This window comes from Schistocerca cancellata, chromosome 1 (assembly GCF_023864275.1).
Source record: "Schistocerca cancellata isolate TAMUIC-IGC-003103 chromosome 1, iqSchCanc2.1, whole genome shotgun sequence".
Taxonomy (NCBI): Eukaryota; Metazoa; Arthropoda; class Insecta; order Orthoptera; family Acrididae; genus Schistocerca; species Schistocerca cancellata.
This window is the reverse complement of record NC_064626.1, coordinates 770,102,720-770,119,589: the sequence shown is the minus strand read 5'-3', so window position 1 is coordinate 770,119,589 and position 16,870 is coordinate 770,102,720. Positions and strand designations below refer to the sequence as shown.

Here is a 16,870-nt window from a genome sequence, read left to right as displayed (position 1 = left end):
TACCTTCCAGTGTCTGTCAGTTCAAGTTTTTACGATCTGTGTGACGTTCTCCCAAGCGTCAAACAAACCTGTAACAATTCGTGCTGCCCATCTTTGTGCATGTTCGATATTCCCTGTAAGTCCTAATAGGTTCGGATCCCCAACACTGAAAACGTGAGCAATGTTATAGGATGAATGGCGCGAGTATTTTGTAAGTTACCTCCTTTGCAGATTGCACTTTTCCGGTATACTACCAATGATCCTAAGTATGCCACCTGCTTTACCCATGGCTGAACACAAGAATTAGTTTTACTTCATGAATCTATAAATTATTACACACATATTTGTATAAGTTAATCGATTCCAACTGTGACTCACTGATATTGTCTATCTTCGTGCCACTTTGAAATCATATGAAGACTAGACTGAATATGTGCAGCTTTTGTTTTTGCTGTGTTTTTTAACGTACTTCATTACAAATAAACGCTTCACCAGCGATAAGTTTGAGGTTATTATTATCATTGCCTGTTCCGGTCATTAATATACAACATAAACAGGAATTGTGCCGACAAACTTCCCTGAGGGCTGAGGATGCTTCTAGTAGCATTTCTCTCTTCACTGTTCCATTCGCGAATGACGTGCGGGCATAACGGCTCTCGATAAACCTCTGCATTTCTCAGATTCTGATTTCCTTGCGGTGGATATTTCAGGAGACATATGTGGGATGAAGTAATACTGCCAGACTTCTTGGAACGTACACTCGCGGAATTTCAACAGTAAACCTCTCTATGACACGCAATGGCTATCTATTAGGGTATGCCACTAGAGTTTGTTGAGCATCTCTGTAAAGTTCTCATTCACACAAGTCCACAGTGAAACATGCCGCTCTTCTTTGGAGCTCTTCTATTAACCCACCCTGGTAAAGGTCCCAGACTGATGACCAATGCTTCAGACTCGTTTTTACAAGTGTTTGGGAAGCCATTTAATTGGAGGATGAATTACATTTCCTCAAGGTTCTCCCGTTTTTCCCACGATTAGTTTTATGTGGTCATTCCACCATGGGTTGCTCCGGATGGTTACTCCCAAGTATATCTTGCGGTTGCTAATGTTTCCCGTTGTTTATCGCCAATAATTTAACTGAACATCGTCTTTTATCGGCATTCTGTATCAGCAGCCAGTTCCTGCACAAATTATCATCGATCCTCCGCATTTCGCAACACCCATGTTACGAGCAACACTGTCCGTTAAGAAATTATTCTGTAATTTGTACAGAAATCGTAGTATTACACTTTTCTGTGGCACACCAGATATTAGTTTTATATTTGCAGTCCACTTTCCACAAAGGGCAATTTACTCGTCGTACCAGACAGAGAGCTGAAAACCTGATTAGAACGTCACATACAAACTTACCTCATTTACGGAACGTCGCTAAGGAAATTTCTGTAGCAAAATATTTTAGAAAGTTTACGAACACAGGTCATCTCAATACACATCATCCGCGGAGAACGAGAGTTAGGTTTTGCATGGTTAATGATTTTAGAACCCACGCTGGTTTGCATACAAATTTTCATTTTGTTCCGGTTACGTCATAATGTTAGAACTCTGGATTCCGGTACGTGGTAGAATTCTTACAAACAGAAGTGAATGATATAGAAAACGTAGCTCCTCAGACAAGTTCTTTTATATTTTATGTACATGGATGTAACTTAAAATCTTTTCCAATCCAGGCAACAAGTTTCTGCTTCAAGGTACCTTTATTATCGTGGTAAATAATAGAGATTTACGAAACCATGGAACATCTGTCTGAAAAATCGTTTAGATAAATTTTTTTATCAACCGCGGTGAAGCGATGATCACCAAGACGTTTTTCAGCGCGATAAAAACGTTGAAATCATAACTTGAGTGATGTGACTTCTGGCTGGATCTTGGAAGTGTGTTGCAATTAGTTACGGGAAGCGTGGGTTTATAAACGACCAGTAACATGGAGAGTAAATGGTGTACACGGCAACAAAGGGAGTTTACATTTTAATGTCAACAATTTAACCAAGAAATACATCCGTGGACACCATGCTGTAATCGGCGACAACAACTTTCGTTGCAGTGTAAAAAAATTTACAAACTGAGTATTAATCATACCGTTTTCCACCGAGATAAATCTCTTACGAGACAAATTTTCAATAAGACATTCTAGAGAATGAAACATTTTCAATTATTTCAGCTCAATAAAAACACGCAAAAAAATGTTACTGCCTTCGGTTCCATACCACGAATAATGCGAATCCATGCGACCTTATTTCTAAAAAGTGTAAGTTTTATTACTTCCAAGCAACATCTCTGCTACTATATTTTCAAAAAAGCGTGCAATTTTCATTCGTCAATATCACATATATACCACTTTTAAAACATATTATTATATTATTAAGCAACAATTGCTCATATGAAAATGTTAAGAAACGCAGCTACGAGAAATCGTTGTCAGTGTAGCATTTCTTAGAATGACTCGTTCCACTGTGTTGACTCAAGTCCACCACCATTTTCGTCCTACTTACAAATGCAGACCACAATCGCTAATTCAGAACGAAGAAGATAGAACGATCCAGTAAACATTATGACGAACGAAGCTTTCAAAACATAGAACAATTACAAAGCAGAAACTGATAGTGCCTAACAAGCAGGAAGAAGTAATACCGACACCAGTAAGAAACAGGCAATACTACTTTTTACATAGTATAAAAGAATGAAAGTAGTGGTACATATTTATTGTTGCAGGGAAGCCATAAAATGAAGCAGACAGCACTGAGTGAAATGGACAGATCAGAAGAAATGACAATCATTCTAATTATTTTCAACAAGACGATAAAAGTTAGAGAAAAGAGATGAAAGTCGGTGTACGTTGACAGTTGGGGTGTGAGAAATCATACTGTAAATAATAATAAGTCTGTAGTCCACAAAACTAGTTTTTGTTAGAGCCAACGTAAGTTTCAAAACTTCACATATATCAAAATGACTGTACAAGATAGAGATGAACACGTAATTCGATAGCTAACGCAAGAACACGAGGTATAAAATATTTTTACACTTACTTTCGAACCGACTCTGTACCTTTTAGTCTTCTCATACGACTGCTCGCATATTTTTTCACTGTTCTGTTTCTTAAACTGACGTGTCGCACACGTGACTATACGTGGCTGATCATTAACAATGGGTGAAGTGATGATATATACGTCGCAAAGATTATGGTCTGACCAGCAGATATACATCCTTCGGTTTATTTTTAAAAGCGATCGTACTATAAAAGTTTTCTTTGTCCTTATTGAGCTACTGTATTATGATTGCAATGCCTTATTTTTCTCACTTTTGTAATGGGGTTAATTTACAGTTAATAACAACAGCGCAAAAGTTACCGAAAACTTTAGCAGGATATTCTGCTTTTAGTCACCACTTTCCCTGTTTTTCCTCAGAGTTCTTGCCGCCGCGAGAATAACCAACTTGATCGAGCTCCGTAATTCAGCACATTATAATTATTACGAAAACATTATTATGTGTATAGTTGCAAATTTAAGGAACTGGAACTACCTGATTTTCCTGTATGTTCTGGGATAAAACAAATGACTTCGTATCATAAGAATGAGAAAGGTTTTCACGAAAGATTTCTATTCATCGTCGTTTTTGCCGCTCAGAAAGTGTTTTGGAACATTTACCCTCTAAGAATGACACTGGACTGTATATACTAAATTTGCAAATCGTTTCAGTGATCTTTAGCAACTTAATTGATTTAGGTAACAAAATTAAGCTTAAAAGAAGTATGATAACGGCAAAACTGAGGCCTTCTGTTGAGCCGACGGTTGGACACCAACTGGTAAAAAATTACTGTCAATTTGTCCGGTACACAAATGACTCAGCATTTTTTCGCTAAACCCTAAGTATATGTGAGAAACGTCAACTAAATATAAAGACATACGTGAGCAGCTGGAGCGAATTATCCACCATATTTAAAACAAAAAAGGGTATAGAACGTCTGACTACATTATTTTGGAACTTACTATCTTTGCGTGATATTTTTCTGGCTGCAGCTGTTACGCTATAATCACGCTAAATCGGCATTCCTTTGTTGTTATGGAGTCACAATTTCACAAGTAACTACTGAAACAGATCTTTTCACATTTCGACTCCAGCCTGGGTTGTTTACACAAATCAAACGAAAACCACGGACAACCTCGTAAGTAAAATTTACATCTACATCAATACTCCGCACGCCATCTGACGGTGTGTGGCGGAGAGTACTTCTGGTACCACTATCTGAATCCCCCCTTCCCTGTTCCCTTTGCGAATGATGTTTGAGAAGAATGACTGTTCGTAAACCTCTGGATTATCTCTAATTTCTCGAAGGTCGAACAAAAACTAATATTGTAGACATTTTGGACTGTATTATAATTTACGTAATGGATGCCGTTAATACGTTAACTGGCACACGTCCGCACGGCAGACAGAGCCGTTAGTCGTTTTAGAGAAGAGAATGCAGCACAAGACAAGCGACAGCGACTAGGCCGAGATGGTCATGTGACTGCTCGGTCGGCTAACAGAGGAAGGAAGGCAGGCAAGGCAGCGAGAGATGAGAAGCAGACAGAGGACAGGGCGCGGAAGACGTGCCACCGCCACCGGCGCTCTTAGCCCGCCACTTACCCGCTCGGGCTTCTTCTTGGCCGGCTGCGCTTGCGCCCTGTGCAGGTCCACCTCGGTGGCCAGCCTGTTGAAAACCTGAGTGCGCTCCTTCACGCTCAGCTGTTCCGGAGGATCGCCAGCGTCCTAGTCCAACAACCACACACGTCTGTAAACTACTTGCTTTTGGGCACGCACGGCGGCATGCAGCAGGGATCAAATGAGAGGAAAATCAACCAAATGGCCGTTTCTGACTGCACTGACCGTCAATCTTGCCACTTCTCAAGAAGGTCAACATCTTGACAGAGAGACAAAATATAAATTTCAGAACTAGTTGTTGAAAACGAAAGCATAATCAAAAACAACTGCATATGTAAGGCAGCAGTCACCAACTTGGACATCGGAGCACACGTAATGCTCACAGCATGCGACGAGACCTATTACATCGTTAAAGAAAGGAAGAAAACCAGCTGGGCATTAAACGCAGATTAGCCAACGAAGCCAAAGTTATATGTATCATGCGATTATTAGGCAAATTTTATTTGTATAAGAACACACAGGATTCACATTCAGCATTCCTCAGTGTTATAAGAAGCACAAACACCTTTTCAGTCAACCGAGGCTTCGGACAAAATATTCTGTAGTAAATACCTACCGTCCACACATTTTCCACGTACTTCTCACTGTTGGCGAAACCTAGCAAGACAGTTACTTCCCAATCATACGTCCGCATACAAGAAGCTCTAGTAAGACTAAACCATTTAAGTGACTGCAATCCCAGTTCATCAAGTAACCTTATGAATAGATGTGCTTACTAGTGAACAGGAAAACGCAGAACAAGTTTTCCTGAACCGCCTCAAAAATGAGAAAAACGAATTTTGTCCCATATCGTTGGCTTCAACTGTCACGCAAAGAAATATAACAACTGCATGAAATTTACCATATTCCTCTTTCAACAAGTCGTGTCACTGGATACCAGCTAATGAATCTTCATGGTATGTACAGTACTCCTAAGAGTCATCAGGCCTGTTTTGTCTAGTGTTTCGACAGTTATCTGCAATTTCGTTTTTGCGTTGTCTAGCTGAAGTCAGCCCAAACAAATACTGCTCATCACGTCTTTCATGTGACGCCTGTGACGACGGAGAAGATTAGTTTGTTTCAAGCTAAAAAAAAAAGTTTAAAGCGGAATTTTAGGTGTACATTCGATACAGCGGCCCCAAATTAGTCTAGTAAGATATTCATTCCATCGACGTGTATTAACAATGAATAACCAGCACCCCAGCAGCGACAGCACCGGCCTGACCCGCGCTGACTGCTACTGCCCTGCAGCACCGCTGCTCATTCGCTGCTGGTGACTACCGGTTATATTCTGTGTTTTACTGTTCCCCTTACAATACAGGGCGAGTCAAAAGTCCTTGGACACTTTCATAAGCTGGAAGATTAAAGGGAAAATTGAAATGTGATGATGGGAACATAGGTTTGACGTGGGGCCGCAACTTTTGGAGTGAATATCATTCATGGCCGCCATCTTGAAATCCGCCATTTTGGATTCAAGTCTTTTTTTAAGGGAAGGGGTGTGTATGACACATCAAATAACACTCGCTTGAGCTCTGGAATTGAGTGGTGTAATTTGTTTTTGTCTATCTTGTACAGTTTAGAAGATATTAATGTGGTTGCGGCGACTACAGTTGTGCATTGCACAGGATGGACAATACGTAGAACACCTGTTGTAGCAGTCGGTATGAAGGTAATTTCCCAACTTTGCGCACATTAATAACCTCTAAATTGTACAAGATAGACAAAAACAAATTACAACACTAAATTCCAGAGCTCAAACTAGTGTTATTTGACGCGTCATACACCCCCCTTCCCATTACAAAAAAAAGAGACTTGAATCCAAAATGGCGGATTTACAGATAGCGGCCATGAATGACATTCATTCCAAAAGTTACGGCCCCGCATCAAACCTATGATCCCATCATTACATTTCAATTTTCCCTTTAATCTTCCAACTTATGAAGGTGTCTAAGGACTTTTGACTCACCCTGTACACATATATGGAACGAATACCGAACTAGACTAATTTGGTACCGCTCTATCAATGGGCACGTAAAACCACTTTAAAAATAATTTTGCTTGTAGCTGGAAACAAACCGATGCTTTTCGTCGACAATGGTCGTCTTATGAAAGACGCGACGAGCACTATTTGTTTGAGCTGACTGGAGCTACACGAAGCAAAAACGAAATTGCAGATATCTGCCGAAATACCAGAGAAAATGCGCCTCACGATTCTTACAAGGGACAACCATTATAGATTACGACGAATATGCACACGGTACCTCGACTATGTTCATTCCGCTCTCCTCTTATCTGTTTCATAAGTTAACGATACCGAACTTTCAAATGAACGTGGCACTACTCATCATTCACATATAATGTCATATGTAATGTTTATATTTCGGAGAATATCTCTGTCGTAAAATATTTCCAGCTCAGAACTACGAGCAGAGTTCGTCAAACTGTATGGTTAACAAATTACTTCCATTAATAAAAGACTATCCCCTGACTAGCACATTCAACGAAGCCGTCGAATTTCGAACCTCACGGCTTCACGAGGAAAACACGCAAGGATATTACATGAAATTTTGATACTCATCTACCTGGAGTCTTTCTAGCCAAAAGCTGTACGTTTTCTACCTTCCGATCGCAAAATAAATTTTAATTGCATCAAGACGTGGATCTATCAGCTTCCAAATACGGACTTTTTTCATCGCAGGTAGGACTTTTAAATTTTTTCTGTGCAAAATACATTAGGCAAAGCAGCAACATTTTCAACAAATATCCGAAACATTGTATCTACCAAATTAAGCGGTAAAAATTTTCATTTGTTTATTTAAAGCATCCTTAGTTTGTAGTAATGCTCTCAAATGACGCACTGTAATTCTGTTTAATAACCATTTTGATTTTTCCTTTCTTTACAGGGAAAAGAAGGACGTACAGTCCTAGAACCACAAACTATAACAATTTTTCCTATTAGTCGATGATGAAAACATTGACCTTGTTACATAACATAGAAGTTGTGTGTCTGTTACGTATGTTTACGCCTTCGTCAAACGTACGTGGTGTTTGAGGAGGAAGAGTTATGGTTTGATAGTATGGTGCCAGTACTCAACGGAAATATCACAAAAGAGGTTAGCTCTTCCCTCAATGGTTTCAGACATGCAGCTGTTTGAAACTCACCGCGTTTGCCACGTAGATCATTTGAATGCGCACTTCACATGAGGGTGGCGACCGTCTCCATATTGCTGAGGACGGTAACTTTCAGAGTCGTTTATCACTTAATGTGATTCTTTTGCCACTTTAAATGGAACGTTACAGACGCCGAGGCCACAAATGTGGAGCCACCAATCAGAACTTCATGGAACTAGAGACTCAATTGTGAATATTACACGATGTCACACAAAAAATTTCCACATTTTTTCAGCTGAAATTGGACAAGGAAAAAACTGTGTTGCATTACTTATTGAATACCCTTCGTATTTACGCAGACTACCTGTAACTGTCATGGCAGTTGATGGTTGGAATGCCGACATCATAGTTACAGATAGTCTGCGTAAACCAGTTATGTTGCCCACTGATGCAGCGTATTGTGGACAGTGACAACCCCTTCAGCATCAACTAAGGTTTGACGGTGGCGCATTGAAGCGCCGAAAATGGTAGCTACAGGATAAATAAGATCATAAGGACGGCTGTAGGCGTTTCATTTTCTTACAATAGTAAACGGTTGTGGTCCCAAAGACCTCAGTCAACAGGATGGACATACAAAAATTTGATATAGAGAAGTAGCTGGAAGGTGAAACTGACTGTCGCAAATAAAAAATTTCTTGATTTTCACAGCGGTTTCCATTTCACGACCGATCGGATCTTAGTTTCCGAACAGCCCTCGTAATTTATTACTACACTACTGGCCATTAAAATTGCTACACCACGAAGATGACGTACTACAGACGCGAAATTTAACCAACAGGAAGAAGATGCTGTGATACGCAAATGATTAGCTTTTCAGAGCATTCACACAAGGTTGGCACCGGTGGCGACACCTACCACGTGCTGACATGAGGAGTTTCCAACCGATTTCTCATACACAAACAGCAGTTGACCGGCGTTGCCTGGTGAACCGTGGTTGTGATGCCTCGTGTAAGGAGAAGAAATGCATACCATCAAGTTTCCGATTTTGATAAAGATCGGATTGTAGCCTATCGCAACTGCGGTTTATCGTATCGCGACACTGCTGCCCGCGTTGGTCGAGATCCAATGACTGTTAGCAGAATATGGAATCGGTGGGTTCAGGAGGGTAACACGGAACGCCATGCTGGATCCCAACTGCCTCGTATCACTAGCAGTCGAGATGACAGGCATCTTATCCGCATGGCTGTAACTGATCGTGCAGCCACGTCTCGAACCCTGAGTCAACAGATGGGGACATTTGCAAGACGACAACCATCTGCACGAACAGTTCGACAACGTTTGCAGCAGCATGGACTAACAGCTCGGAGACCATGGCTGCAGTTACCCTTGACGCTGCATCACAGACAGGAGCGTCTGCGATGTTGTACTCAACGACGAACTTGGGTGCATGTATGGCAAAGCGTCATTTTCTGTTTACAGCACCATGATGGTCGCATCTGTGTTTGGCGACATCGCGGTGAACGCACATTGGAAGCGTGTATTCGTCAACGCCATACTGGCGTATCACCCGGCGTGATGGTATGGGGTGCCATTGGTTACACGTCTCGGTCACCTCTTGTTCGCATTGACGGCACTTTGAACAGTGGAGGTTACATTTCAGATGTGTTACGACCAGTGGCTCTACCTTTTATTCGATCCCTGAGAAACCCTACATTTCAGCAGGAGAATGCACATCCGCATCTTGCAGGTCCTGTACGGGCCTTTCTGGATACAGAAAATGTTCGACTGCTGCCCTGGCCAGCACATTCTCCAGACCTCTCACCAACTGAAAACTTCTGGTCAATGGTGGCCGAGCAACTGGCTCGTCACAATACGCCAGTCACTACTCTTGATGAACTGTGGTATCGTGTTGAAGCTGCATGGGTAGCTGTACCTGTACACGCCATCCAAGCTCTGTTTGACTCAATGCCCAGGCGTATCAAGGCCGTTCTTACGGCCAAAGGTGGTTGTTCTGGGTACTGATTTCTCAAGATCTATGCACCAAAATTGCGTGAAAATGTAATCACATGTCAGTTCTAGTAAAATATATTTGTCCAATGAATACCCGTTTATGATCTGCCTTTCTTCTTGGTGTAGCAATTTTAATGGCCAGTAGTGTATAAAGAAAAATTACCCCGAAGGGAAAGTAAAACAACGATTTGTTGACTCACTAGCATCTTCAATCCCATTGCTGGCAGTCTCAAACAGCTGTACCTCAGAACACATTGTGACAGATCATATGCTTATGATTTTCTTCCCTTGAGAATGATCCATATCACGCCTTATGCTGGTTTGCTTCTCAAACGCCGTGCAAGGTACTAGTGATTATTTTGGTTACTTGGAGTATTCCGGTGACACTGAACACAATCAAATATGATTTCAGGTCGCACTACATTGGATGAGAGGGCAAAATAGGAGGAAGACTCACCTCCTTGCCAGCTGGTTCAGCTCCCGTAGCCTTTGGGCGCTTGGTGACGTCGATGTTCTCCTTGTTTTCGGTTCTGATCCTGTCGCTGCTCTTGCGGCGCGGGGGCACCGGGGGCGTGGGCTCGGGTGCAGCGGGTTCGCCGCCACCCTGTAACTGCGGCGGAGCAGCCGGAGGGGGCGGTTCGCGGTACTGTGGAGACGGCGGCTGGGGGCTGGCGCCTAGCGTCGGGGGAGGCCGGTACGGCGGCGGCTGGCGCGACGGTGAGGCCAGGGACTCGCTGGACACGTACTGCAAGCCGCCCGGACTGCTCACCATCGACTCCACGGACGGAGAAGGCGACGGAGATGGCGAGGGAGAGGCGTAGCCCCCAGGACTCACCGCTCCGGGGATACGGTGTTTCTTCTTCAGGATCAGGTACTTCTCCCCCTGAAATCGAGATAAACCTCTCTGCATTTCAAGGGGTCTCCTTCCCTGGTCTGGTTTTAACGTGAATATTTACCCTTTGAAAATCTAAACGGTAATACAGATAAAATTATGGAGCCAAAGGTTATCTGCAACCTATACAAAAACCTGACTGCTGTAAGAGGAGGCGAAGGATGCGGAAGGGTAGCAGTAGATGAAATGTGGGGTTGTAGTCTAACCCCAATATTATTCCATACGTCCACTGAGCAAGTGGATACGAATGTGACAATCAGGAAGAGAATTAAATTTCATAGGAAAAGAATGGGATGGATGTGTTTTGGCTATGATACTGTAATACTGTCAGAGATAAAAAAGAACTTGGAAGGGGAAATGAACAGAACGGGTAGACTCTTGAAAAGATATTATAAGATGAATATCAAGGAAAGTACGACAAGGGTAATGCAATGTAGTTGAATTAAACAACACAATACTGAGGAAATTAGATTAAGAAATGAGCCATTACAATTATTAGATGAGTTCTGCTATTTGACCAGAAAAATAAATGCTGACAAACAAAACAGAGAGAATATAAAATGCAGGCTAGAAACTCCAAGAAAAGAATTTCTGGACAAAAAAAAAAAAAACTTATATGTTACAAAGTCTTTCCTGAAGGTATTTGTCTGGAGTTTAGCCACGTGAGGAAGTAGACTGTGGATGATGAACAATTCAGACAATAAGACAACAAAAGCTTTTAGAAGGAGAGATTGATAATGAGGTGGTACTGAATCGAAATGTAGAGAAAAGAAATTTCTGTTACAACTTGACTACAAGAAGCCAACAGCTTTACTGCAATGGTAACACCAGTTCCAGCCAGATCACCAAATCTAAGTGCTGTTGGACTGGGCTAACACTTGGATGGGAGACCATCTGGTCTGCTGAGCGCTGTTGGCAAGCAGGGGGCACTCAGCAAACTGATGAGCTACTTCACTGAGCTCTGGTCTCTCTCATAAACTGCCATATGGCCAGGAAAGCAGTGTGCCAGCCATGTGCTACTCCATATCCATATCCAATGACACCTGTGGGCTGAGGATGATACAGTGGCCTGTCGGTACCATTGGGCCTTCATGGCCTGTTTGGGTGGAGTTTAGTTTTGTTTTGACTACAAGAAGGGATCAGTTGATAGGACACATCCAGGGACTTCAAGGAAATGTCATTTGGTATTGGAGGGGGAAGGGGGAGGGTCAGGGTAAAATTGTAGAGGGAGATCAAGGATTGATAACAGTAAGTCTGTTAAAATGGATTTAGACTGCAGTAGTTACGTAGACAAGAAGAAATTTGCACAGGACAGTTTACTGTGGAGGGCTTAACTACTCCATGTCAGTTCCCAGTCTCAAGATTGCAAGAACAACTTACACAGTACTTCTTTCATGGGTTGCCACTCCTGCATACCTACAGAATTTGAGTGATAGGGAACTGGTGTCACCCTATGCCACCACTAGCTAATTTTTTTGTGAAAGTTATACTTACATGAAAGTGCATACTGCCAATACTTACGAAAGTGAAACACGAACATAATTTTGCAGTCTGTTCAGAACTTGAGTGTATTTCAACAGCCAGTGGAAATATGCATGTTGAGCATAATGCAGAAGGCACAGAGAAACAAACAAACAGTAAGAGAAAAGATAGGAGCTGAGTGCTGTTATGAAACAGAACTAGAGAAGAGTTGGGCACATACTGTGACGAAATGATGGAAATGGACTAAGAAGATTTTGAGTAGGCTTACACATGATAAGAGAAGTCTTATAAGACATCTTCATGGTTGATGAACCGACAACATAAAGGAACAAACAGGACAAGCTTTGCTGCAAAATGATAAAGACTGTAAGTCTGGCAAAGACCAATATCCAGCAGTGGATGATAAATAGATGATGATGATGGTCGTATGTTCAAGGTAAATTCTACTATCAATAGTTAGAAAGTACCTCAGATAAGATCTAGAAAACTATAGTGTTTTTCAAAGTCCAACAAGTCATATTTTACGAAGGTGGTAAAGGAGAAGTGACTTTTGTAATGTCCTTCACAATTGTCTAGAGAGGTTGCATGTTTCAATTGTAATCAAGGAGACAAAATCAATGGCAGATTAGATGTTACAGATTCACAAAATGAATCCACACACTTTGGCTTCCACAAGTTTCCAAGGCAGATATTGTGTCTCAGGATGTAAACATGCAAACTGGCGGCCTGAAACATGTGGAAAGAGTAGAGACATGAAAATTGGCGAAAACCACATGGAAAAATAATGCAAATTCTGTGAGTTTTTTGATACTGTCTCGTTTCCCAAACAAAAATCTCGTAAATCTGAGAGCAGCAGTTTACTAATTTTGGTAACTGACAGTTACTTATGCTGAAATTGAATTTTGACTCTTTTCTTAGAGCCAAGGTTCACATATAATCTTCAAATGCAAGTTCATTTCCCACGTAAAGAACTATGGCTCTACAGGCAAAAATATCCTAATCCCAACACACTTCGTTTTGATAACAGATTTAGTCAGTGGAGTCAAATGTCCCAAAACGTTTTTGCAACAAATTATACCTAAAATGATATTTTTTTACTGATCTTCAGCACTCTGCATCATCATATTAAACCATACATTTTTGTTACTAAGTATGATTACTGAAACAACCAAATGTGATACTTCAGCATTGCAAATACACAAATCAACTATGCATCTACTAGATTTTCGTCTATCAGCCAGTCACAATGTAGAATATGTGAGGTCACACAAACCTCACTGTTCCTACATACGACTGATGAAAGATTTTAAATCACTCTCCAAGATTTTAAATCACTCTCCAGGAGTAGTATGATAGCTTCTTACAGAATCACAAGAACTTCCAAACAAAACATCAGCTTTCAAATGACCTTTGACCATGGTCTAGGTAAGAGATAAAGCTGTCTCCTCAAACTTCATTCACCAAGAAGTAAAAATAATACTGAAATAAACATTTTCAGTCAATAAATAGATTTTTCTTGATTAATGATTAATTTCAAGCAATTAAATAGTATTTTGCAAATCTAGACCTCACACTGTTCAATTGATATCCTATTTGTCAATTTTAGACACTATTTTTTGGCTATAAAAATTTGGATAAAAACCCCTGTTGTACTTTATAAGGGGTCTTGCTTTTGCACAGCTCAAATATTTGACCAATCACAATCAATTATTCACCAGAAAATCTGCATTACTGACTACAAAGATACCATTTTTAAGAAATATGAAAGCCAGAGCCTTATGTGGTGGCTTATCTTCACTTTACTTTCTTCAGATGTTTCTTGCCTCATGTTCCACATGATAAGTGAGAACTTTCACCCTATATACTGAGTGTTAAAATAGCTGAGACTGGGCCTTACAAAAAATTGATCACTTTCCATGAGACTATAGTACTTTTCTGACAACAGTGAGTGTGACTTAAAGGTAGTAATAAAACAAAGAAATTCATCACAAGGTCTGTATTTTAAAGAAGTACATAAAATTTACAGTTTAGTTTAAAATGATACGTGGACCACATGGAAAATTTAAGTATTGAGTTTATAGCAGGTAACACCAGATGTTTCCAAAATTTACATAGTTTGTTCATATAACAATTTATTTGGATATTAAGCTATGCCTTACAACTAAAGTGTGAAGATTAGTAGACTATAAAGCATTTTCTCTACAAGCCAAATTTTAATAAAATCATATTACATTCCTCTCTCGCAAAAATGCTGCTTTTGCCACCTGACCCTGATCATTTTTCTTATTTACATATCTCTTTGTTGGATTACTGTGAAGTTGCAAGAATGTTGTTTCATTTCTTTATTACTATACTGTCAGGTCTCACTGTCATTCTTCATTTGTTTGTCAGATATCAATTTTGTGACTCAGTAATAACATCTATGTATACCAATGTTGTAAAATATATATTTCTAGAAATGGTAAACGTTGGGCAACTACTTACATCTTCATTGCGCATAGTGGCAAGGTCATTTACATATTCTTTGAATAAGTTTCGTGCTTCAACTGAAAAGAAAAGAAAGGGGGTGAATGTAAATTAAAAGTGCTAACCATCAATTAATGCAGTTCATTTTATTTATTTTGTGTTAAAAGGTAGAAAAGACAATAATTCCAATAATAGGCTGCATTATTTTATCAACTAAAACATTTATATGGCACGGAATTAATACATTTATGTGGCAGTGAAAAGTAGTGCAAAATAATATGAATTTTCAAGAAAGTATTCTTACAGCTCTTTGGGCAGTATACCTGTGTATTATGTTTACACATTCTTATTTGCTAGTAGAAAGCTTTTAACAATAGTTTTAAAACTGCCCATCAACAAACTGTTTTCACAACCCAACAGCAGTTTTACTATTGTCACAATGACTAACAAGCAAACATAGTACACACTACATTTTACAGTCAAACTAATTATTACTTAATGCTAACAGAATACAGCATCAACCACCACAATTAACATTCTGTATCACATTTGTTCAATAACATCATTATCTGATAACAAAAGCATTAGTTGTTACTTTACAATACAGAAATTATTGAAATACTGTGAGAAACAATAGTTTGTCACACTGTTATTGGATGTCATTAAGATCAATAGCAACAAGTACAGTAACTGCTGGAGACATCCAAAGTTTAAACTCTTGAGAAGCTGCATATGTTAAGCCCACAAAATCAGCACAGCCAGTTTTAAAATATTTGTTGGGGGCAGTCTTCCCTAGAGACTGATGACTGCCAACTAGGGACCATCCACATCAAAATTTAATCACACGACTAAACATTTTTTGATCTCTCTCTTATGCCACTACATGGAAATGTTATTGTGTTAGTCATCTCAAACAATAATAATGTCAGAACTGAATGAATCTTTCAGTTTGCAGAAGAGTGAGTCCTATTTTCGATCTTCCTGGTCAATTAAAACTGTGTGTTGGACTGGAATTCTAACTTGAAAGGTTGTTTTCCGTGGTCTGAGCTCTCACTGAGTTACAACTCACATATTTACTTCCAACAGTACCTGTCTCCTACTTTCTGAGCTTCACGAAAGTTTTGCCGCATACCTTGCTGGACTAGCAAATTTCAAAGAGAGCTGTGAGCGCTGGTCATTACTTGTGCCTGGATAGCTCAGTCAGTAAAAGTACTTCCCAAAAAAGGTATGGTTCTGGGATCGCATCCTGGTCCATCTCACAGCTGTTATGTAATACTGGAGCTCTTTTTCTACATCCAGAACATTAGTAGTCCAAGCAGAATCGAATACAGAACCTTACCATTTTGCTGAAACTCCATGTAGATTATGGGCCAACATACTAAACATGCTGGCTGCTGGTGAGTCTGAGCGTTGGGGTGTGGGTGAGGGGGATGGGGAGCGTGAAGGTCACATTTTAAGTTTTCTTGGATATCCTGAAACCCGCGGCTTCTACGGAAAACCTTTCGCAGTTTAAAATTAAACTACGATAAGTTTCCTACTAAAAAGATCTGGCTGATCGGAAATTATTTTAAATAAGTGTTTTAATGGAATAAAATTAATGTTTGCCGCTAAATGAAGAACACACATTTAATATGTGGACCACACCTAAGTGCACTACAGACGTATTAATGGATAAATTACTTTCTGGAGACGTAACAGGTTCGTGGGGGAGGGGATAAACGGTAGAAGCGAGGAAAGGTAAGTCGCCAGACTGCGTGTCATGCATTTCCCTTCTTCACAGGCCTGCAAACTGAACAGCAGGTAATTCCGTACTCTATCTTCCTCTCTATGTCACAAGAAGCAACTGCAGGGTGTTTCAAAAAGTTACACCGACCATCCGTAGCGCGCCTTATGTATCACTGGTGACGTAGTGCGTAGACATGCACTGGGAGGGAGGGGTGGGGGTTCTGTTTATTTCATACAAAGTACATTAACACTACATGGCTTGCTTATACATGTAAGTTACTAATAACACTAAGGCAAGAAGAAACGCGTGTGGACAGAACCTACATAGTCTCTGCACACTGTTCTACACTGCTAGAGGGAAAATTGATTCTTAGTCATCCTGCACGACAGCTGTAGAGTTCTTCCGAAAAAGGTAACCTTAGTGGAGGCACTGAAACAGACATTCTCGAATACTTATTGATAGCATGT

The 16,870-nt window shown here is 40.4% G+C and overlaps 1 protein-coding gene across 1 annotated transcript in view; it reads right to left on the bottom strand.

The window, feature by feature from the left end:
- LOC126101437 (ankyrin repeat domain-containing protein SOWAHA) overlaps positions 1–16,870 on the bottom strand; it is a 408,466-nt gene that overhangs the window by 373,049 nt on the left and 18,547 nt on the right. Inside the window, exons 2-4 of the mRNA XM_049912125.1 lie at positions 14,696–14,757; positions 10,295–10,720; positions 4,663–4,785 (exon numbers count right to left, since the gene is read on the bottom strand). Coding sequence (XP_049768082.1) covers positions 4,663–4,785; positions 10,295–10,720; positions 14,696–14,757 — 611 coding nt within the window. The remainder of the gene's footprint in view (positions 1–4,662; positions 4,786–10,294; positions 10,721–14,695; positions 14,758–16,870) is intronic.